This window comes from Neofelis nebulosa, chromosome 16 (assembly GCF_028018385.1).
Source record: "Neofelis nebulosa isolate mNeoNeb1 chromosome 16, mNeoNeb1.pri, whole genome shotgun sequence".
Taxonomy (NCBI): Eukaryota; Metazoa; Chordata; class Mammalia; order Carnivora; family Felidae; genus Neofelis; species Neofelis nebulosa.
The window spans coordinates 18,099,190-18,122,695 of NC_080797.1; the positions used below are offsets into that span (position 1 = coordinate 18,099,190).

General features: G+C 55.4%; 2 protein-coding genes across 2 annotated transcripts; both read left to right on the top strand.

Annotated features, from left to right (window-relative positions):
• The first annotated feature begins 6,796 nt into the window (after window positions 1-6,796).
• On the top strand, window positions 6,797-22,956 carry ST6GALNAC2 (ST6 N-acetylgalactosaminide alpha-2,6-sialyltransferase 2). The gene is made up of 9 exons (XM_058702740.1): window positions 6,797-7,173; window positions 10,593-10,653; window positions 15,148-15,322; window positions 15,958-16,126; window positions 16,497-16,635; window positions 17,863-17,966; window positions 19,693-19,776; window positions 20,916-21,015; window positions 22,181-22,956. Exons 1-9 carry the CDS (start codon window positions 7,049-7,051, stop codon window positions 22,346-22,348), a joined length of 1,125 nt encoding a protein of 374 aa, XP_058558723.1. The 5' UTR covers window positions 6,797-7,048; the 3' UTR covers window positions 22,349-22,956.
• Window positions 18,773-19,697, top strand: LOC131496914 (uncharacterized). The gene has a single exon (XM_058702741.1). It carries the CDS (start codon window positions 18,835-18,837, stop codon window positions 19,690-19,692), a length of 858 nt encoding a protein of 285 aa, XP_058558724.1. The 5' UTR covers window positions 18,773-18,834; the 3' UTR covers window positions 19,693-19,697.
• Window positions 22,957-23,506: the final 550 nt, after the last annotated feature.

A 23,506-nucleotide genomic window follows, 5' to 3' on the forward strand; every position in this document is an offset into this window, starting at 1 on the left:
AGAGAACTCGCCTGATCTTGTGCTCGGGGAGAAGGTGCACCCCACAGGGGTTCCCAAAGAGGATTCTGCCAGAGGAGACGGGAGGACGGGGCAGGCATGTGCAGTTCCGAGGGACTGACTGAAGGCCACTGGTTCACACTTCCTCACCACACACCTTTTGTACACACACACACACACACACACACACACACACACTCCATTTCAGTGTATCTTCATTTCCTATGCCCAGCCCTCAGAAGGTTCCCTCCCAACAAATACAGTTAAGTCCAAATAGGTGGTCGTGTTGCTAGGCAGCTGAGACCGTGTCCAAAGCTTGCCCCCGGAACCATCCATTAGGGCCAACATCACCGTGTCACTGATGTCAGGTATTAGCAAACACACCAGTGGACTTTATAAATCACATCAGCAGCTAGCTGAGTGAACGGTTGAAAGTGGGTGGCAGGGAAGTGAATTAGAAGCCAACTATCATCCAAACGGCTTTTGCCCACTTGCAGTAGAGGTGGAGAAAGGAGCGGAGATTTGCAAAAATATTTAGCATCAAGATGGCGAATGAGTTCCATCTGGATTCCAAACTAATTAAAAAAAAAAAAGTCCCTGCGAACAGTTTTAAACACGATAGACAGAAAAGTCATGAATCACTATGATCTATCTTGAAATAGTTAATGGGTTGAAATAAATACAACACTGGGGTGCCTGGGTGGCTCAGTCGGTTAAGCGTCCAACTTCGGCTCAGGTCATGATCTCGCGGTTCGTGAGTTCGAGCCCCACATCAGGCTCTGTGCTGACAGCTCGGAGCCTGGAGCCTGTTTCGGATTCTGTGTCTCCCTCTCTCTCTGCCCCTCCCCCGTTCATTCTCTCTCTCTCTCTCTCTCTCTCTCTCAAAAATAAACGTTGAAAGAAATTTAAAAAAAACAATATTATGGCAGCACAATTAAGATGAATGATAAAATCATTTTAAGTTCTGTAATGTTCACGTTTTTGTTTCCTACGGTTACCGAGACCAATCACAATTGTGCAACATTTTATCAGTTGCACTGTGGGATACAAGTGGGCAAATTATCTATTGTCAAAACTAGTTTGTCACTTCTTACAAAACGACATTTATTTTTTTCAAGAAGTTGACATTTTCGAGAGGTTGGAAAAAAAAAACCCAACCCTTCCCATTAATAGGTCTATAGAAAATAAATATAAAAAAAGAAACCTTTTAACTCTCGGAAAGCATTAGGCTCTAATTGTTTGAGTCACGAGTGCTAATTCATACTCTGATCCAGAACATCCCGGCTGACGTTTAAAATTTGGTCATCAAATGTGTTTCCTTTTCGCAAGCTCGGTTCTACTCAGCCTCAATTCAGTGCATCAATTTGTCTTTTTATAAATTCTTGAAATACAACTGGGGCAATTTTCATCATGGCTTTTTTTTTTCTTCCATAAAACACTTTAATCATCTGAAAGTCATTTTGATTGAAATGACAAACCAGCCTCTGATGCATAATTAGAATATCTAATAAATTTTGATTAGAAACTTGCCTGAAATGCATGCCACTTCAGATACCGAAAAATAAAAACTGATTTGAGTAAGAATTTCTTTTTACAAAGATGCTTACACAAGACTGTTTCAGAACACAGAGTCCTTGAAGTTTTTAAGTCTTCTTGGCTTTATGAAGCCATAATCCACGTCGTAAGTGAAAAGTATGTAATACATACTTTTCAAGATTGTTTTAAGTCTATTTATCTTAAGAGAGAGGGGGGAAAGGGCAGAGAGAGAGGGAGAGGGGAAGAGAGCTGAGCACAGAGCCTGATGTGGGACTCGATCCCACGAACCATGAGATCACGACCTGAGCCGAAATCAAAAGTCAGACGCTCAACTGACTGAGCCGCCCAGGCAACCCGACTTTTCAAGATTTTAACTCAACTTAATGACGACCTTGTATTTGTAGAAAACAAAATCTAATGAGGTGTATTTCACATGTAGACAAAATAAATGAACCGATTTTAGAAAATTTCAAACATACACAAAAGTAGAAAGAATAGTGTAATGAACCCCTATCGCGCAGCTCGTATTAACAAAAAGTAATGTAGTTATTAATATAATTGTCAACTCACGGCCAATCTTCTTTCACCGGTGCTCTCGTGCCCTCCCCACTTACAGCTCAGACGGGATTATTTTAAGCGAACCCCATACACCATATTGTCCGGCTGTAAATACCTCAGTATGTCTTACGAACGGGTAAGCACTCTTTAAAATAAGCCCACTACTATGACCATATCTAAAAACGTTAACAATTTTCCTTAGATCCACCAAACACCCAGTTTGTATTTCGTATTTCCCTGATTCGGCAATAGAATTTTAGGGTAACAAATCAACAGTGAAGCCAACGTTAAGTTCAAAACCATTGCAAGATGGAAGACACAGACAGACTGAAAGCGAAGGGTGGAAAAACACTTACCATGGAAATGGAAAGGAGAAAAAGAAGTCAGGCTAGCAGTACTTACAGCAAACAAAACAGACTTTAAAACAAAGACTGTAGGGGTAGCCGGGTGGCTCAGTCGGTTAAGCGTCTGACTTCCACTCAGGTCACGATCTCTTGGTTCGTGCGTTCGAGCCCCCCCACCGGGCTGTGTGCTGATGGCTCGGAGCCTGGAGCCTGCTTCAGATTCTGTGTCTCTCTGCCCCTCCCTGCTCACCTTCTGCCTCTCTCTCTCTCTCTCGCTCTCTCTCTCTCTCAAAAATAAATAAACATTAAAAAAAAAATTTTTAGGGGCACCTGGGTGGCTCAGTCGGTTAAGCGTCCGACTTCGGCTCAGGTCATGATCTCATGGCTCGTGGGTCTGAGCCCCGCGTTGGGCACTGTGCTGACAGCTCAGAGCCTGGAGTCTGCTTCCGAATTCTGTGTCTCCTCCTCTCTCCGCCCTTCCCATGCTCATGCTCTGTCTCTGTCTCTCAATAATAAATACACACGAAAAAAATTTTTTTAATTAAAAAAAATAAAAAGAGAAAGATTTCAGCATGACGTGAGGGACTCCACAGACCCAGGCTCCAATGAAATGGGTGAAAAGTGTAAACAGACGACCATTTACAGTAGCTAGAAGTGGTCCTGAGGGTATACACAAATGACAAAATACCTATTCAAGAAAAGCCACTAAAATCTGAGAAGGGTGTGTGGTATTTGAGCCCAAACTGCTCCCTCTCTCCCTACCCCCACTCCAGATCGGTGCAGCTGAGAACACAGGGCCCCTCTCCCCTCAGCTCCCTGTCACGGGGCTTTCTTCCAGGGAAGGGCAGGCCATCAGCATCTGTCACCCGGCACCAGCCACCTGTGGCTGAGGCTAAGTTCTGGGCAAGTGTGGCCAAGCGGTGGGGACTCCCTTCTGCTCAGCTCCCACTCACGGAATGGAGACTCTACCTTGAGCGTGATGTCACTGAGGATGCAGAGGGCTTGGCTGTCCCTGTCCCGGCTTACACGGTGATGGTTTCACGCCAGGAGGGGCAAGCTGAGAAGACCTGAGGCCTGCTGCCTCCCATCTGTCACGTGCTCAACTCCTAAACAAGGGCATCACTCAGAGAGAGATGATCACACCATCGCCCCCCACCCCAGCTCCAGAGCCCCGGCTCAGAGATTTGGCCAGAGACGGAAGCAGGTTATAAACTGCATAGGTCCTGGGGTGCCCGGGTGGCTCAGTCGGTTAAGCGTCCGACCCTTGATCTCAGTTCAGGTCTTGATCTCAGCGTCATGAGTTGAAGCCTGCATTGGGCTTGATGCTGGGCACGGAGCTTACTAAAACAATAAAAAAACAAAACACACACACACACACACACACACAAAACCTCTCAACCATACAGGTCCTCATCTCTTCCCACAGGAACTGGCTTTATTTGCAACAGAGGGCGGAGAAGTTCAAGCCTAAGGCAACCGGGAGAAGATTGGTAGATTTCATGAAGCTGTAGGTTCAAGAGTAAGCCAGCTAGTTTGCAGGAGAGAACCAGGGAAGGGGACAGGTGGCAGGAGCCCTCCTCAGTAGGAACACTAACCTCAGAGGAGTGAGGGGTCTGTAGAGCAATTTCCGCCCCAGGGCACTGTTGTAAACCCTAGAGCAATCAGATGGCAATTCATGGAGCTTAAGAGCTGGGTTTGGTCAGGGCAAGAGGTGTCGAGTGCAGCCCAAACCCGCCAACCCAGGGCGACATGCCCCAAATCACACCTCCCTACGGGGAAACATCAAAGGTTTAACACTTTAGGGGAACTGGGGGTGGGAGGGGGGGGGAGGCGTCCCTAAAATAAGCCAACCAGTCACTAAGCAAGCAAATAACAAACCTGGGATGGAGAATGGGGGTCCAGTACCCAGAGTTGCCACAGTACATTTAAGAAAATTTTTTTAATGTTTATTTTTGAAAGAGAGAGAGAGAGCGTGTACACGGGGGAGAGGCCAAGAGAGAGGGAGACACAGAGTCTGAAGCAGGCTCCAGGCTCCGAGCTGTCAGCACAGAGCCCGACGCGGGGCGCGAACCCACGAACCGTGAGATCATGACCCGAGCCGGAGTCGGACGCTCAACCGACCGAGCCGCCCAGGCGCCCCGCTAACAATATATTGTCTTAAATGTTCCGTTTTCAACAAAACCATATGAGACAAGCAGAGAAGCAGGAAAGCATGACTCTGCTCTCACTCTGGAAACAGACCGCAGCAAGAAGTGCCTTGTGAGGGTGGCCAGATGTTGGATTTCACCGAGGCGGAAAAGTAACCATGAGGACACGGGTCAAATTCAGAGGCAGATGTAGCAGGGTTAGGATGGAAAGGGTCTGCTCCGCCGGGAACGATGAAGGCCTGTGCTGGCCTCAGAGGGGACAGTTTCAGAGGGTAACCAGATGGCAGGAAGAAACAGAGATGGCATGGGCCTCCCCTACCCCGCGCGGAGCCGGGAGGCAGCTGGAGGTAACCGAGGAGCGGAAAGCGGCTCGTGTAGACACCCCAGCTGGAGTTAAGCGTGTAGCGGCTCAGATTGTGCAAGGGTCATAATCTTTTCTGCCTGGACAGAAAAGTCCAGGCTCTTCTGATGTGGGGGGTGGGGGCGCCGGGGTGGCTCAGTCGGTGAAGCGTCTGACTCATGATTTCAGCTCAGGTCATGATCTCACAGTTCGGGATCAAGCCCCACGTCAGGCTGCAGGCTGACTGTGCAGAGCTGGCTCAGGATTCTCTCTCTGTCCCTGCCCCGCTCACGCTCTCTCCCTCTCTCTCAAAATAAAGAAACTTCTAAAAGACAGGTGTAGGAGGTAGGCTGTACTTGCTGACATGGACGGTGCGGGGCCAGCTCCCACACAGGAAGAGAGCGCTCCTCCCCCACCCCTTAAGGCTGGAGTCCAGGCAGGTGGAGCCTGGGCCGCAGTGAGGACCAAGTTTGTGGGCTTGAAGACGGAAGGTTGGAAAACCAGTTGGCTTTGAATGACACTTTAGACGAGACCGACCTAACAGATATCGGTATCTATACCTATATACCTATATCTATCTATATCTATCCATCTGTATATATCATTCCATCCAAAAACCCTGGATACGCACTCTTTTCAAGGGCACACAGAACACATTGGGCCACAACACGCTCAATACATTCGAAAAGACCAAAAATTTAAAAAAAAAATTAAAAAAAGAAGAAATTAATAGTGACTCCCTTTCTCGCCGTAAAGTAGGAGACGCTTTTACTGAAAGCAAGGGTGAGTGCGTGCTTGGTGGGCTCAGAGAGAGGGCCTGAGGTCTCCTTAACCACCGCGGGAAGACAAGTAACATCCACAGGGATTCTGATGGCCGAAAACCACAAAGACCGAAATGAAAGCCTTGAAACCCTCGATTCCATGTAGCACCGGGTCAAGGCGGTAGGGAGGTGCAGCTCGCTCGCAGGCAGTCTTGGAACACACGCAAGAACCTCCCCTTTGCGAGTGCCCTCCGGTGACCCTGGCGTGGCCCACAGAGGAGGTGAGAGAACAGAGCCTGAATGACCCATTCCTGCCCACAGGCGCAGGCCCCGGGAAGCTTCTCGGGAAGCCTTGTAGTGCACACCTGTTGCTACACCAGATTTGCTCCCACGTGGGAAGAAAAGGGGAGGGCGGATCATCCCTGGGAGAGAGAGGGTCCCTCTCATCCCTGAAGCTCTTCACAGCGGGGGGCCAGAGGACCTCACAGTCTGGGGGGGGGGGGGGCGGGCTAAGGCCCTGGACGCTGCCTGCTGGAGAGTATACCCCCCACCTACGGGCCAGGGCTGCCCCGCCCTTGTAGGTGACGCCCTCCCTGGTGACACCAGAGGCCTTGTCACACCTTTCAGGTGGTCCCTCTGCCGCCCGAGAGCTCCAGGCTGGCCTGGGTTTGGAAAAAGAACGCTATGCGATTGACGACCCTGGCTGCCCCGGACGGTCACCAAATGAGGGGAAGAAAGGTCTCAGCTACCGCCCCCCCCCCCCGCCCCCATCAGAAGCCCTACCCACCTCGCCAACTCCACCTCCATCCAACACAGGGTCTGCTCCTCCGTCCTGGCAAACCGCCTCCCCCCCCCCCACACACACCATTGTGTCCGCACTTCTGGAAGGACCCGAGGTGCCGGGGCCTGACCGACAGCTCAGGAGGGTCCTTCCGAGGTGAGCCTCCCGGTCGCCGTCTCCCCGGCGGCGTCTGGTATCCGGAAACCGCGGGGGCCGGGAGGGGCAGAGAGCGCGCAGTGCGCGGCCCACCCGGCAGGTGGCGGCGTCCCCCCGCGGCCCGCCCCCCTCGCGGGCCTCCCGGACCGCGCGCGCCTGCCCTTGACCGCGGCGGGAGACTTCCCGGCTCAAACCCCGGCTCGCCCGGGTGCCCGCTTCGGGACAGAGGGCAGCGCCGGAAGGGCGCGGGCAAGCTCCGAGCGCCGGGGGGCAACACGCCCGCCCCCGAGGGTGCGGCGCGCCGGGGCAGGAGGGGGGCAGGGCTGGTGGGGCTGGGCGGCCGCCTCCCGGAGTCCCGCCCGGCCCTCCCGGGCCTCTCCCCACCGCCCGGGACGGCGGCGGACGGGGCGCCCGCGGGTGAGGGCTGCATGGGGCCCCCGCGCGGCCCGCTCTGCTGGCTGCTGCTCCTGCTCACGGCTGCCTGCTCGGGGATCCTCCTCGCTCTGTACTCCTCGGCGGTGGGGCCCTACCCGGGGCCCCGGTCTGGAGCCAGGTAGGGGCTACGGCGCGGTCCGACCGGAAAGGCGCAGGGGACGCGCGGGGCGCCCAGCCCGGGCCCCACCAGTTCGCGCGCCGCGTTGGCCTCCCCGGGGTCGGGGGCCCTTTGTCCCCGGAGCCTCCACCCGGGCGCCCAACCTCCGCTGCCCGGTCCCCAGAGCCCTTGTCGGGGTCCGGGAAGGACCTCGCACCTTGAGCACCGGCCACTGGCTCCCGGAAGCCTTGTGGGTTAGTTCCCTCCGGATTCCCTGATTAGAAACACTTTCTATCCTCCAGATTTGGAGTCAGATAAAAACAGCCCCGTTTTTGTCGGGAACTCTCCCTCGCTAACGGCCCATTTCTCCGACTCTGCTTTGGGGGAAGGGACCCAAGTCGCGGTTCCAACTTCGCCGGGATCCTCAGCTCGCCTGTGGCGGGTCGCCTTTCCCGCTCGCTCCGTCCCTGCCCTCCCCGCGCCGGGCTGCCTTCTGTCCCCCGCGCGCCGTTTGCTATGTTACTACTTTTGATAAGCGCCGTCTGGGCGCGATCCCGCGAAGCGGCGGACTCTCCCGGGAACACGGGCAGATTGTGGGCTGCATCCAAGTTCCTCTCCTTGAGCCTTCAACTGGCTCCACTCCCTCGCGCTCGCCCAGGGCACCTTCCTTGCACTCGCGCCCCGCGAGCACAACCCTTCGAGCCTGTGTTGGGTAGGTGATAGTGCCAGTTACTGAAGAAGCCTCAAAAGGACTTGGTTTTACGTCTGGGAGGCGGATCGAGCTGTGCCCCGCGTCCGGATTAGGCAGGCTGCAAGGGCCCCCCCCCACAGTCTCGCCGACAGGCCTCTGCGCCCAGGCTTTCCCTTCCAGAGCGCGCTTTTATCACCTGCGCTTTCCTCACCAAACCTCGCTCCAGGCATAATGGGATGAAAGCAAAGTCAGTATCTGGTCTCGGGAAAACAAGGTCAAAAGGCATCTGAAGTTGCGAAACAATAGAAAACACGTGCAACCCATTAGGAGCCCAGTCCCTTTAGAACAAAGGGTGCCCTAGCAGATGGTACCTGAAGTTACTTGATCTCCTGGTAGCCCGAAATTGCATAAGGCCAGGCGCTGAATAAGAGAATCCTTTGTGAATTTTATGTAAAAGATGTTTTGAAACACGTTTAAACGCCCTTTGAAAGTATCTAATAAACTTTAAATATGAGGTTGTCCAACATCCATTATGTCTCAACAAAGTTTTTAAAGGTCTTTACGCCCCAGGCCGGGAGGCAGGGCCTCGCTACAGGAGATGGGTATTTAGTGCCAGGAGAGGCTGGGTGGGAAGCCGGACGGTACCGGGAAGGCGGGGGCAGGCTGCGTGAGCTCCCCAGCTGGGGTGGGAAAGCAGGTGGCCTGGCCAGAGAGCCCCTGTAGGGAAGGGTGCTGGGACCCCGTCTTACTGGATCTGAGGCCGGGCTCTCATTGCAGCCCAGGAATTTACCCATGGCACAGGAATCTGGGTCAGCAGTTTCCGGGCATCAGGATATCTAGACTTATTTAAAAAACAAAACAAAACAAAACTTTGTTATGGGGGGCGGGGCCGATGGTGAGAACAGAGGCTTCCAGTTAGTTACCTGCCAGTTACCATCTGTTGTCAACATCATTTGGGCGTTTTGTTTTTTTAAGTTTATGTATTTATTTTTGAGAGAGAGGGAAAGGGAGAGCCAAAGAGCATGGGGGCGGGGGAGGGGCAGAGAGAGAGAGGGAGACAGAATCCCAAGCAGGCTCCGAGCTGTCAGCACACAGCCCGATGCAGAGCTCCAGCGCACGAACCATGAGCTCATGACCTGAGCCGAAGTCAGCCTCTTAACCGACTGGGCCACCCAGGCGCTCCCGTTCTATTTTATTAATTACTGTTGTGACTCTCTTACTGTGCCCAACTTATAAATTAAACTTTATCATACATACATGGATGTAGAGGAAAAACCACAGTGTGTACAGATCTGTATGCACACAGTCTGTATGGAGTTCGGTACTTGCCATGGTCTCAAGCATCTGCTGGGGGTCTTGGAAATATATCCCCCGGGATAGGGAAGGACCACTGTACAAGGTCCTTATTTCTCATCAGGTCAGGAAAACATCCGGGAGGGGCATACGTGGGCTGACCCCCTCCCTCACTCCTTCCAGGCTCTCCAGGTATCTAGAAGCCCTTGGATTCCTAAGAAGGAGGGGCTGGGAGAAATCACTGAGCACTGAGGGGAGGGGGGGGAGTGCTCTAGAGATGAGCAGGCCTCCCTGAGTTTGGGGTGTTCAGAGCACCAAAACAGAATAGGGGACTCCCCCGGGGGGGGGGGTTCTCACTGCCCCTGAGGGCTGGGTACTGTGTCCCCGGTCCTTCTTCAAAGAGGGTCCTGTCCTGCTGAGGACAGGAACTATAGGTTGGGGTGTGGGGGCAGGTGGCCATCAGAGGGGGAGAGAGAAGCATGGGGGAAGGGATCATGCCTGCTCTTTCTGGCCTGGCCCTCCTGGGTCTGTGGAAACCTGAAGTGAGGCAGGTCACAAGCTCCCAGGCGGCTCAGCTGGGGAGGCACCTTAGAAGCAAGTAACAAAAGGCCTTTTGTTTCCTTGCAAACTGCCGACCAAAATCCTCCCCACCTGCTCCTCCGTGGGTTGGGGAGGAGGCAGGAGTCTGGGGGAAGCCCGACACCCATTTGCATAGGCAGAGGCCCCTATTCCTTCTGTCTGCCCTCCTCCCTGATGCTGGGGTCGCCTGGGAGGTGGGAGTAGGGGTGGGGCAGTAGCTTCAGCTCTTGCCCTCCCTCCCCGAGGGACACTGTCACAGAGGTTGCCACTCCTTCCTTTAGCTAATACTCAGAGGATGCTTTTTGTATGAGATACTACAGATTCTCTGTCTGAATCCTGCCAACAATTGGATATGGGATATGATTGTTAGTCACATCACTATGCTTATATCTGCCGTACAGATGCAGAGAGTTCGGAGAAATTAGGTAACTTCCTTAGATCGTGGGATACAAACCTAGGGCATGAGGCTTCAGACCCCATGCCTGCCATCGGGAGCCGTAGGGCAGGAGCCCGGCGGCAGGACAACCCACCCCAAGGTGAAGGGGGACCATGTAACACCTGCCTCTGGGGCCTTGGCGGGGAGGTCCGTCTGACGGTGGGCGGGGGCCGGCAAGCTTTCCTATTTTCGTGCTTTACCCACCATCTCACTGTTCGGTAAACCGTATTTCTGCTGCTTGCCGTGGGATCTCTTCATTTCTGGGGTTTATAGAGCTGAGCCAAACGTGATCCTGTGACAATAATTTTGTTTCCGGAGAGAGAGAGATGGGCAAATATCAGAGCCTAGGAGGATCACAGGAGTGGCACCTTTGACCCTGACAGACCTTGTCAGCCTCTGGAGCTGAGTCCAACCCCTGCTTTACTTCTGCTTCTCCCCCAGGAACGCCACATGGTCTGGAACATTCTTTGGACGCAAAGTGTCAAACGCCGGGACGAGAAAGGTAAAACTTGGGTCAGCTATTCTGGCAGTTTTGAGTATCCTCGAGTTAGCAGGGAGGAGGTGAAAAAGAAAAGCAAACGAGAACCTTCTTGGAAGGCTGCTGGGTGAGAGCACTCTGGAACAGCCAAACCATGAGCCTTCGAGCTGAGCGAGCAGTCAGACCTGACCACGAGGGTTCCCTGTACCACAGCAGCAGAGAAGGGGTGCAGCCAGGTGAAAAGTTTTGGGGAAATCATGTGATTTATCTTTATTTTATTATTTAAAAAAAAAATTTTTTTTTTAGTTTTATTTTTATTTATTTATTTTTTAATGTTTATTTATTTTTGAGAGAGACAGAGACAGAATGGGAGTGGGTTAGGGGCAGAGAGAGAGGGAGACACAGAATACCAAGCAGGCTCCAGGCTCTGAGCTGTCAGCACAGAGCCTGATGCGGGGCTCGAACTCACGAGCTGTGAGATCCTGACCTGAGCCGAAGTTGGACGCTCAACCGACTGAGCCACCCAGGCACCCCAATTTTATTTTTGATTTTTTAAAATTTACATCCAAATTAGTGAGCCTATAGTGCAACAATGATTTCCGGAGTAGATTCCTTAGTGCCCCTTACCCATTTAGCCCATCTCCCCTCCCACAACCCCTCCAGCAACCCTCAGTTCTCCATATTTATGAGTCTCTTCTATTTGGTCCCCCTCCCTGTTTTTATATTCTTTTTGTTTCCCTTACCTTATGCTCACCTGTTTTGTCTCTTAATTTTTTTTAATTTTTTAATGTTTTTATTATTGAGAGAGCATGAGCAGGGGAGAGGCAGAGAGAGAGAGGGAAACCCAGAATCCGAAGCAGGCTCCAGGCTCTGAGCTGTCAGCACAGAGCCCAGTGCAGAGCTCGAACCCACGAACCGCGAGATCATGACCTGAGCCGAAGTCGGATGCTTAACCGACTAAGCCACCCAGGCGCCCCTGTTTTGTCTCTTAAAGTCCTCATATGAGTGAAGTCATATGATATTTGTTTTTCTCTAATTTCACTTAGCATAATACCCTCCAGTTCCATCCGCGTAGTTGCAGATGGCAAGATTTCATTCTTTTTGATGGCCAAGTAATACTCTGTTGTGTGATATATATATATATATATACACCACATCTTTATCCATTCATCCATCGATGGACATTTGGGCTCTTTCCATACTTTGGCTATTGTCGATGGTACTGCTATAAACATGGGGTGCATGTGTCCCTTAGAAACAGCACACCTGTATCCCGTGGATAAATGCCTAGTAGTGCAATTGCTGGGTCATAGGGTAGTTCAATTTTTAGTTTTTTGAGGAACCTCCATACTGTTTTCCAGAGTGGCTGCACCAGCTTGCATTCCCAACGTGATTTATCTTTAAAAAGGCCTGTGAATTTGACATCCTACTCAGAATGTCTTTTTTTTTTTTTAAAGATTTTATTTTTAAGTAATCTCTGCACCCCATGTGGGGCTCGAACTCACAACCCCAAGATCCAGAGTCGCAGGCTCTACCAACTGAGCCAGACAGGTGCCCCTCAAAATGTCTTTTTACTAAAAAAGTCACATTTAAACTGCTCGACATGGAGTAAACAAGCAAACCCTGGGAAGATGCTCCAAGCTTGCCCAGGGCGGGATTCGAGAAGCTTCTAGGCCCGGCTCCATAAGGAATGGTCAGCCTTAACTGTGGGCTGAAGCACTTCACCCACATTCTCTCACTTAAGCTGCACGGCAACTCTGTCATGTAGCTCTTACGGGCGAACGAACGAGGCCCCGAGAGGTCAGGTACCTTGCTCAGGGTCCCTCTGGGAGAATAGGTGGTACTGGAATTTGAGCCTCTGCTTTGACCCCAGAGCGTGTCCTCTGAGCCGCTGAGGAATACAGCCTTGCCCCGCTCTGTGTGCTGTGGCCCAGCAGGACCATGACTGTTGTTCTGGATCGATTCGGGTTTAAGAGTTGTTTTCAAGGTCCTAGAGCCCAAACTCAGACTTGTTAGCCGAGGCCTCAGGGAAAGAAATTTCACATGTCAAACATAGTGAACAGCTGAGCTGTTCAGGCACAAAGCAAGTAGCCCTGGGCGGGGGGTGGGGGCGGGGTCCCCATCCCCATCCCCATCTTAAGGACAGAGGCAGGGGTAGACACTTGGCCTGCGGGCTGAAGACAAACCCCAAGCATCTTCTGGGTGCTTATGGTTCATCTTTAAGTTTCCCAACGTTCTTTCCACCTTGAGCTGCTTGATGCTCATTGACATATCCCCGCCTGTTTTAAAAAAGGATTCGGGGTGACTTTTGGATACACATAACAAGACAAACCTATAAATAGAATAAAATGAAGAAATGGCCGCAGGAAAAATAAAGGTAGGAGAGTAAGACAACGTCATGTAGATCAGTGCAGGAAAAATGTGCCACAAGGTGTAAGGGACGGGCCATGGATCTAGCTCTGAGCTTCCTGGCGGCCACAGTGAAGAAAGAAATTTGCCATTGTGTCCATCCATGAGATAATAGCAAGCCCACTTCCCAAGTGAAGCACAGCCCTTCCTGATAGAAAGACCTGAAGAGTTTTCTCCTGGCATCTCTTTTTTTTTTATTTTTAAAAAATTTTTTTTTTCAATGTTTTTTATTTATTTTTGGGACAGAGAGACACAGAGCATGAACGGGGGAGGGGCAGAGAGAAAGGGAGACACAGATTTGGAAACAGGCTCCAGGCTCCGAGCTGTCAGCACAGAGCCCGACGCGGGGCTCGAACTCACAGACCGCGAGATCGTGACCTGGCTGAAGTCGGCCGCTTAACCGACTGCGCCACCCAGGCGCCCCTCTCCTGGCATCTCTTAAAGAAGGCCCTGGAACACAGCCCAAAGAGAGGCTGAATAGTAGTGAAATCAGTACAGTCAGTCCGGCTACGATGCTTGGTTTGAAAACGTGAATTTGTTCCCGGAAGGTTGGTTATCTTAGGAAACAGTTTGAGCATTAACACAAATTTTGTGTTTGCTTCCGGGTGATTTGTCCTTGGGAGTGCTGAGGTTAAATGCAGAAAACCACACCCCACCAAAGGGAGCCACGGAGGAATCCGCAAAATACACACACATGCGCCCTCCAGATACGCACCTCGTTGAGTGTGTTACAACTCTCTTCCCACTACTTCACGGTAACAGGCTGCCACCCTTCTGATGCCCGCTTAACGTGAGCAAACGTCGAGTCTTTTCCAAGGTCAGGTGCCACATGTTTAATAGAAGCAGTAGATTTTAACCGCTGGAGCCGTGAAACTGTGCTTCCGTCTGTTAGGCCCCACCCCCTTGAGTTTTATGCATCACAAAGCATCACAAAGCTTTTGAGTGCTGCACCACTAATCCCATTTTCCCAAAAGCCCCGGGGTTTCGATTGCACAGTTTTGCACAGCGATTGCACAGTTTTGCACAGCGTCGTAGGTTTTTTGCCGTCCATAGGGCACCTTATAGCAGAAGCGACCGCACAGCTCTTCCCTGCACTCAGCATCAGACCAGCAGCCTAACAAAGAGCCCCCTTCGGTGGGAAGGGTAGCCCCACCCAGGCCCAGGCTGTGCAGGATTCTGACACGGGGGGTTGCAGGCAGATGGGGTTGGAACCTGTTGAGTACTTTACCCTCCCTCGAGGTCCCTGTGTGCCGAGGCACTGCCTCACTATCCTAGGGCTTCTGAAAGAAATGGGCACAAACCGGAGGTGGGGGGGGGGGGGCTAAAACAAGAGAAATTGATTCTCTCACAGTTCTGAACCCCGAAAGTCCGAAATCAAGGGGTCGGCAGAGCCACCTTCCTGAAAGTTCTAGGGAAGAATCCTTCCTTGCCTCTTCCGGTTTCTGTGGCCTGTGGTCACATCACTCCAGTCTCTGTGTCTGTTTTCACACGGCTATGTAAGGACACCAGTCATTGGATTAGGGCCCACCCTAAACCCATATGACGTCACCCTGATGAACCACATCTGCAAAGACCCTATTCCCAAATAAGGTCACGTTCTAAGATTCTAGGCAGACAGAATTGGGGGTGGGGGGGGGCACTGTTCAACCTAGTACAGGTACCACCTGGAAGGAAATGGTGGTAACCATCCCGGCAGCCCGTTGCGCACGAATCTTACAGTGAGGACTGCCAGAGCTAGGATTTGGATCCAGGCTGCACTCTTCCGCTCAAGGGCAGACGGGTCTTAACCCATTTTGTGGGGAAACGCCCCAAAGTTTCTCTAAGTGTGAAGGGAAGGAGTAGGAGGCCAGAGCCATCAGGCCCTGGAGACGTGGCATCCAGGAGAGAAAGGGCCGGGCAGGGTAGATCCAGAAAGCTCTCTGACCCTCGCCACACCGCTGTGCCACACAGGTCAGTCAGCTCAGCTGGCGGGTCTGGGGGTGAACCAGGGCTGGAGGGGAAGGACGGCTCTTCCCTCCCAACCTTCCTGCAGGTTGGGCTCTGCAGGCTCCTGGGAAGGCGCCCACCCCCAGCTAATGGAGCTCAGCGCTCTTCCCTCCCGCCCCACAGAGCCCGCACTGCCGACACCCTCTCTCTCTGGCCATCCAGAAGCACCCCCACTTCCGGGCCCTGTTCAATCTCTCCACTCCAGTGCTGCTCTCGGGGGGCCTCTTCGCTCGGGAGCTCTGGGACAGCCTGAGCCAGTACAAAGCCCCCTATGGCTGGCAGGGGCTCTCCTTCCAAGGTAACTGGCAGCCGCTGCTTCTCCCCCAGCCCTCTGGCCCCAGTGAACCCCTTCCTCTGGGGCAGACCCTGACCTCATAGCAACCCACCCCACCCCGTGCCCCTTTCTTCCCAGGAAGGTCTCAGGGCTCACCCCCCCCCCCCCGTTGTATGACTCCCCCCATATCTGCCACCCCCTACAAGCACCACGGGGTCAGGGAGAGGGGCTTGGCTGCACCTGCCAGCCAGCTCTCCCCTTCTGGCGCTGGCACCAAGGTCCAAGGTGGCCGAGAACAGGGGCTCTGGGACCTCAGCCTGCCGACGGTTCCTGCTGTGGGAAACTGCCCAGAGGCCCTCCTTCCCGTTCAATCTGCACCCCACCCCTGTGTGCCTCAGATTATTTTATTGTGCCATACAGTCTTGAGAGAACTAGTTTTTCAAGGTCTTGAGATGACTTAAGGGTACGGCCAAATCCTCTCCCCACCCCCCGCCCAGTTCAGCCCACGGTCCCACTGACATTTCGCCCTCCCTGCACCCCGCTCCACCCTTTGTGCCCTGGTGTCAGACCTCTGGCAGATGGGGTGCCAGGAGCATTCTTGGGGAGGCTCCAACATGACATCCCTCCTCTGAGCGCCCCACCTTGTCTGGCACCCACAGCCATCAACTCCACCCTGAGCCTCCTGAATGACTCCGAGAGCTCCAAGCTGTTTGCCGCCTCCGGGAAGCCGCTTCCAAACTGCGTTCGCTGTGCAGTGGTGGGGAATGGAGGCATTCTGAATGGTTCCCGCCAGGGTCTGAACATCGATGCCCACGACTACGTCTTCAGGTGTGCGGGCCGGGAGCCAGGGGGGCGGTGGGAGAGAAGCTGGAAAGAGGGCCAGCTGCGGGGCAGCCCCGGCCTCGGGCGGCAGTGAGACAAGCAGGCCCGGACAAAGGCAGATTCGCTGACAGACTCCGAAGATGGAGTGTGGGTGCCGCATGCCAGGGGGGAGGGAGCTGCCACGGCCGGATGTGCCCATTTCACAGGCATCCCTTGAGGTCTGGAGGGGTGGGTATGGGGCTGGCGACCCCCACTGGTGGCGCCCTGGGCAGAGGGCACGGTCTGCACAGAGACCTGGGGACAGACGCAGCAGGTCCAAGTACAGACACGGCATCGTGTGACCATGAGGAGGCTGACGGGCCTCTGTTTGGACCAGACTCAATGGCGCTGTGATCAAAGGCTTCGAGAAGGATGTGGGCACCAAGACCTCCTTCTATGGTTTCACTGTGAACACAATGAAGAACTCCCTCATCTCCTACGGGAACCTCGGCTTCACGTCTGTGCCACAAGGCCAGGTGAGGCTTCTGACGGGCGTGCAAGGCCGTGGACAGTCAGCGCCACTGTTCCCAGAGCCCCTCCGTGGGGCAAACCCCATAGTTCCAGGCAGCACACGACTCCTCTGGAGTAGAGCGTGAATGGCTAGTGTTTACTGAAAGCTTGTGGGGTGCCAGGCACCGTACGTGGGCCCGTCAGTCCCATTTTCCTGGTGAGGAGACTGAGGCCGGGTGCCCTTCATTCAGCAAGGCGGCAGCAGGGCCTGGCTTCAAAGAGCTGCCCTCCAGAATGTCCTTCTGTGAGGGAGGCTGGGTTCAAAGGGATCCAGCGGTGAGCAGCATGCCCAGCAAGGGGGGGCGGGGAGCCAGAACTTGAGACCGCCCACTGCCTCCAGCTCCTCAGCCACGCCCACTTTCGGGAACACTGCCCCTCCCTCAAGAGCCGTCAGGGTGACACCTAAAGAGGGGAGATCCCAGGATAAGGTTGAGTTTCTAGAAGCTTCCTCCTCGGAGCAGGAAATTCAGGAGTCTCCTCGCCACAGCAGGACCTCTCTTCACTCGTGATAAAATGAAATGAAGCAGCTGTGTGATGTGGCCACACCGCCTGTAGGAATGATCCATCCCCGTGTTGACAAATTACCCCAGACTTAGTAGCTTTAAACAGCAAACATTTATTGTCTTACAGTTTCAGTGGGTCAGGAATTCGGGAACAGCCTAGTAGACTGGTTTTGGCTCAGGATCTCAGGTGTTTGCCGGGATCAGTCAGTCGGGGCACCCTGGGTGGCTCAGTGGGTTAAGCGTCTGACTTCGGCGCAGGTCATGATCTCACGGTTCGTGGGTTCGAGCCCCGCATTGGGTTCTGAGCTGACAGCGCAGAGCCCGCTTGGGATTCTCTCTCCCTCTCTGAAGATAAATAAACTTTAAAAAAAAAAATTGAGGCCGGAATCGAGACGGCCCCTCTCTAGGCTCCTCGAGTGTTCTCAGGTCATGGCAGCTAACTTCACCCAGAGTGGTCCCAGGGACCTTTTATGGCCTAGTCTCCGAGATCACCCCCCAGCATCGCTTCTGCTGCTCTCTATTCATTAGTCACGAGGTTGAGAGGGGGGATTACAGGCAGAGAAGAGAAATTCTCCCATCAGGACGGGTAGAGGGCTGTCCCATCTGAGCAGGATGTGGTCTTGTTCGGGCAGGGGTGGGGAGTGGCGAGTGGCGAGGGGGGCTGGCTCAGTGTCTCTGTTGCCCCAACAGGACCTGCGCTACATCTTCATCCCCTCTGACCTCCGTGACTATGTGATGCTGAGATCGGCCATTCTGGGTGTGCCTGTCCCTGAGGGCCCCGACAGAGGGGACAGGTGAGCCGCCAAATGCGTGCAGGGTGTGATAGTGCCGGGATCATCCCCCTGCTTGCTCCCTGGGCCCACTGTCACGTAGGGAGAGCGGGTGAGGGCAGCAAGGAAGTCCCCAAGAATCCAAGAGGGTGTCGGGCAATTAGGCTCTTTTGTCCTCCCCATGGAAAAGCCCAGGTGACCCTGCTGGTCCCCGGGAACCCGCCTGAAGGGCCACCCTGGCTGCCCAGCTTCGGGCTGCTGTCCCCATCACCCACGCAGCCCCCCCAGCCCGCGGCACTGACTGGGTCCGTCCTCTCCTGACTCTGCGGTCCTGCTGAGCACACCGTGTCTGGAAACTGAGGGCGGGGTGATGGTGTCCATGCCACTTGCCCTGGTGGGCAGCCTCCTAGCGCTGTGCCCGTGAAACGGGAGAGCAGGTGACATGGGTCCAGTGTCCTGCAGAGAACAAAGGACGCTCTGTCTTTTCTCGCCGACCTTCCTGGGCAGCAGGCCTCTCTCCAGCTCTTTTGAACCATGTCCCGGCCTCAGCTGAACCTTCTCCCTGTGGCGCTGGGACAATTCCTTGTCCCAGAGTCAAGTCCTTACAGACCCGTGCCACCTCTGCGGCCGCCAAGTCCAGCCCTCCTACCCCCGACACGTCACCCACCCCCAAAAGAGCGGCTTCTGAGGTCCTTAGGGGTTAAGCCCCCAAAGGCCCCGGCCGCTGACACTGGCCCACCACCGCCCCGCCCCCCCGCCCGGGTGCCACCCAACAATCGCTCGTGACGCGGCACCTGGTCACGAGTGGGCTTTGTGACACGGGCGGGACCGGGCTCTCGGGGGGGCCGGCTCAGGGACGTCGGTCGGGTGGTCACGAGCCTCCCCGACACCAATGAGCTCCCCCTCCCACACCCCCAGTCCTTCCCCTACCCAGTCCCCCTCCCGGTCCCGGTCCAACCATGTCACCCCCACCAACCAGCAGGCCTACTCCAGCTCCGGCGGCTCGGCCCCGTCTCCGTCCCCCACCCGGGGGTCGTCCTCCCGCCCCCCCTCTCACCCTCCCACTCCAACTGCCTCCCAGCCCTCTTCCCGGGCTTCCTCCCTGACCCCCAGCCCTCACGTCCAACATGTGCCCCGAGGGGCTTCCCAGACCCCCACCCCGCCCACCTCCAAGTCTCCTTCCCAGTCTGGCCTGAAGTCCGTCTCTCGAAACTCTTCCCAAACCCCTCCCGTGCCTGTGGCCAGGTCCCCCTCCCACAGCCCGGCCACCTCGGCCTCCTACATCGGGCCGGTGCGGGGCATCCCCTCCTGCATCGCCCCCTACGTGCCCCGCTTCCTGAAGGAGCCCCCCTTCTCCCAGCCCCCCACCCAGTGCTTCCCCTGCTCCTTCCCCTGCCCGCCCCGCAGCTGCGAGCGCCCTCAGGTGCCCGAGTCCCTCTACTTTCCCCTGCTCCCCCCTCCCCCCCACCACCCCCGGGTCAGCTGCTCCTACCCGACCCCGCCGGCCCTGTTCACGCCCCCCTCCTCGCTCTCCTACTCCCCGCCCACCGAGGTCCTGGTGAGCGGGAAGCCACACGTGGTGCCCACCGTGCTGCCGGCCACCTTCTACACGCCCTTCTCCCGCTACTACACCCAGCCCCGCCCGTACCGCGGGCACCGCCGCGGGCCCAGCGCCTCCCCCCTCGGCCTGCTCCCCCACTCGCCCTACGACGGCTCGGGCCGCTCTGTCCACTTCTTCCACCGGTCCTAGGCCTCAGACCTACTTCGGACCACAAGCCTCTGCCGGGAAATTCAAGCTGCTGCACCCACACTTCATCGGCTACCTGAGGGAGAGGTAGGTGTGTGTGCGGAGGGCGGGGGTGCGGGCGCACGAAGAACGGCTCCCCTTCCAGCCCCCCTGCACGCCAGCCCCCCGACTGCTGCGGGCCCTGTATGGCCCGCTCACTGCAATCTCCCCGGAGAGCTAACCTGGACGAGGCCCAGCCCGAGGCGACTGTGGGGATCGGCCTGGGGGACAGCAGTGGCCTGATCTCCTTCCCTCCCTCAGTCCCTCTCCCCCTGCCTGTGGTTTCTCATGGGGGGGGGGCGGGGCAGTCACTTGCCCCCCTCTCTGGAGACATTCTGGTTGTCACTAGGTACGGGCCACTAGCCAGCAGAGACCAGGGACGCCGTTGAGCATCATACGAGGCACAGGGCGTCCCTGCAACAAATGACTTGGCCCCAAACGTCAGTAGGGCCGTGGTTGAGAGGCCTGCTGTAGCCCCCAGGCTGGCGCCACAGAGAGCGGGTGAAGGATGGTGGGTGGGTCTGGGGAGGCCAGCTGGAGGCGGTGGCGAGAGCCCCATTCCACAGAGGAAGAAACCAGCTCAGAGAGGCCACGTGGTTGGTCTGGCAGAGTTCAGATGTGAATCCGAGGCTGAGGTCGGGCCTCATTTCCGGACTCTGCGAGTGTGCGCCCCCCGCCCCCCGGGGGCGGGTTCATGCGCCATCTCACCCATGACTCCAGTCCCCGGACGTGGGTGCCCTGTCCCTCATGTCCCACATGAGGGATTCCGGCTTGGCGGAATGTGGGGAAGCCTGGGGGTAGGGCTCAGGCTGACTGAACAGGCCACTTGTGCCCTACCCGCTGTGGTTCCCTAGCCCCCCCGGGGAAGGCAGGGTGCTGCAGAGAGGAGAGGGGACTTAGGCTGGGTTCAGGCTTCCAGGGCGGGAAGGATGGTCCCTGTGGTACTTCCGCACGGGACTGTTCCTTTCTCACCCCCGCGCCCCCGGTGAACCAGACTTTTGCATCTGGTTCATTTGGGGTTTTCCTAAATGGGGAACGGATTGCACTCGAAGGGCCAGGAAGTCCTCACCGGCTTTCCAGCCCGTGTGACTTGGTAGCCGGGAAGCCAAAGGGCACAGCCATCAAGTGAGCGAGACCTAATCCTCTCTCTCTCTCTCTCTCATTTTGATGGCTCTTTTGGCCTCCAGGTTTCTGAAATCAAAGTTGATGAACACAAATTTTGGAGACCTATATATGCCGAGTACTGGGGCCCTCATGCTGCTGACAGCTTTGCACACCTGTGACCAGGTAACAGGAGCAGAGGACAAGCGTGGGTGGGACCTAAGCCTGGGACTCCGCCTGTATCTTGTGGGGAAGGGATTCCCCAGGTGCAAGAGCAAGCTGGTCTCTGGAAGGGGCGGGAGGGAGTGGGACGGCTGAGCTCCCTCCACACCGGCTGTGCGAGGGTCCTTTCCAGGACAGCTGGGGGTGGGGGGGGGGGGCAGCCTTGCCTTCCTCCGGCAGCCACCTGTCCCAGCACTTCTGGGCTTCACCCTCTCTTCCCCGGCTGCCATTCCCTATGACACCCAAGGCATGCGCTATCAGATTGTTCTTGCGGAACCAAAATCTTCTCCAGGGAAGTGGCAGGGACACATCCTTTTATGAGTACATTCTAGAACCGAGCTGGACAGCAGAGTCGGCCTTCCACACGCAACCTTTGAAATCACTGCAGATGTCCCCAGTGCAGTGTTGCCCACAGGAGCCACGTGGAGGCAGCCGTGAAACAGTCTGCAGTCACCCACACTTACGCCAGCACGGGAACTGGAGTCCCCTCTCTTCCGTGCCCCACACCTCTTCCCTGTTGTATAGCAGCGGTCTCTTGACTACGTTCCCATCAGACTGGGGACAGGAGTAGTGATGGGCTTTTGCCTCCGTCTTGGGCTTCACCACGGAAATGATGGCTTTGCCCAGACATCATGGACCAGGGTTTAAAACCCAGCCTGGCCACTCAGTGGCTTGTGACTGAAGACCTGTTCGCTTCCCTGTTTGTTTATTATTTTGAGAGGGAGGGGAGGAGCAGAGAGAGAGGGAGAGTCCCAACCACCAGGCTTGGTGCTGTCGGTGCGGAGCCCGACACAGGGCCCGATCTGACAGCGAGATCACAACCTGAGCAGAAATCAAGAGTCGGGACGCCTAACCGACTGAGCCACCCAGGCGCTCCCCGCTCATTTGTAAAATGAGGATAGTACCTGAGATTATTGTGGGGCTGAGGAGACACGTCCAAGAGCACAAGTGCCTGACGCTGGCGTGAGCTCGAACTACTGTTTACCTGTGTCTTCAGCGTGGCATCTAAGAAGGGGGGTCGGGGGGGGGGGGTGCTGTGCTTTTCTGTGCTTTTCCGGAATCTTATCACTTCACAGATTTGTCTGCACCTAGCTCAGTGAATGCTAACTCGGGGGCCATCCTTGTCTAGGTTAGTGCCTATGGATTCATCACAAGCAACTACTGGAAATTTTCTGACCACTATTTTGAGCGAATAAAGAAGCCACTGATCTTCTACGTCAACCACGACCTGTCCCTGGAAGCCACCTTGTGGAAGGACCTGCACAAGGCCGGCATCCTCCGACTATACCAGCGCTGACCCTCAAGTACCCAAGCCCTCTGTTCCCGCAGCTGTGGCCCTGACTCCCCACGTGGCCAGAGCTGCCTTATCTTCTCAGTCTGAGAAGGGCTCCAGCTCCCCTCCCCCCACCCCTTCGCCTCTAGAGGGCATGGAGAAGTGGATTTGTGACTGTCACTGAAGCGCGTTCACTGCGGGACACTCCATCTTGCTCTTGGTTCCTCCAAGAAGACTCCCTCCCTCCTGGGTCTGAGACCCACATTCCGACCCTGGTGAAGGGAAGACCGCTCTGCTGGGCATTTTACAACGAAAGGTAACACGAGAGGGGACTGTGACCCTCCCCAGCAAAGGGCAAGCATACTCAGGAGTGAAGGATCTTCAAAGCCAGCCAGCAGCTGGCACTGGGCGACTTGAAGATGCTGGCGGACCAGCGGCAGCCAGGCGCACACCCGCTCCCCCGGGCCGAACCCTCCCACCGGCGTGTCCAGCCGACTCCAAAGCAGTTGGACTCCAGGACGCCTACACCACCTGAGGACGCAACCAACTTCCTTCTGCCCCGCGATGGAATCAGAACGCAACAGGCAGGATGTATTCTGAAACTGGTTAATTGCATAAGTAATAGATGACCACTTTTGTCTTTTTGGTCTGTTGGGGGGACCGGGGCAGGACACCGTGGAGGGCTTAGCATGCAGATCAGAGAATCCAAGAACCATGGGCATGTCCCGGTATTGACAGGGGCCCACCACACAGAAGGCTTGCCTGCCCAAGGGAAGTCCCACTGGAGAGCGACCACTGCCTTGCCACTAGCACATGAGGTAACGAGCCCTCAGCTTCACGTCATGGCTTTACCAATTACATGGGCTTCTACGGAAGGGAAGGTCTCAAACATAGCCCTGAAGCCTTGGGCTTACTGGCCCGACGCCTAGTAACCTGGCCGTCTCATCTGCTGTTATCGGGCAACGCTGGAGGCGGTGGGGGGCAGTCTCCCCAGGGCTGGCTGGCCAGAGCCTTCCCGACATGGCACTGATCGCCACTGGCCGATCCACCAACAGCCAGGAGCGGGCCTCTGGCTCTGTGGTTTTGGAAGGTAGATCCTATCAGCACATTTAACGAGAGGGATGAACCAACACTGGAATCAAAATTCTACTTTAGAAATTCAGACGGGGGAAAAAGAACAGA

What these genes read in the sequence shown, in the direction of transcription:
- LOC131496914 (XM_058702741.1), top strand. Translation starts at nt 18,835, where the DNA reads ATGAGCTCCCCCTCCCACACCCCCAGTCCTTCCCCTACCCAGTCCCCC.
- ST6GALNAC2 (XM_058702740.1), top strand. Translation starts at nt 7,049, where the DNA reads ATGGGGCCCCCGCGCGGCCCGCTCTGCTGGCTGCTGCTCCTGCTCACG. An exon ending in GGGCCCCGGTCTGGAGCCAG is followed by an intron (nt 7,174 to 10,592) that starts GTAGGGGCTACG and finishes CTTCTCCCCCAG; the next exon opens with GAACGCCACATGGTCTGGAA. An exon ending in GCAGGGGCTCTCCTTCCAAG is followed by an intron (nt 15,323 to 15,957) that starts GTAACTGGCAGC and finishes TGGCACCCACAG; the next exon opens with CCATCAACTCCACCCTGAGC.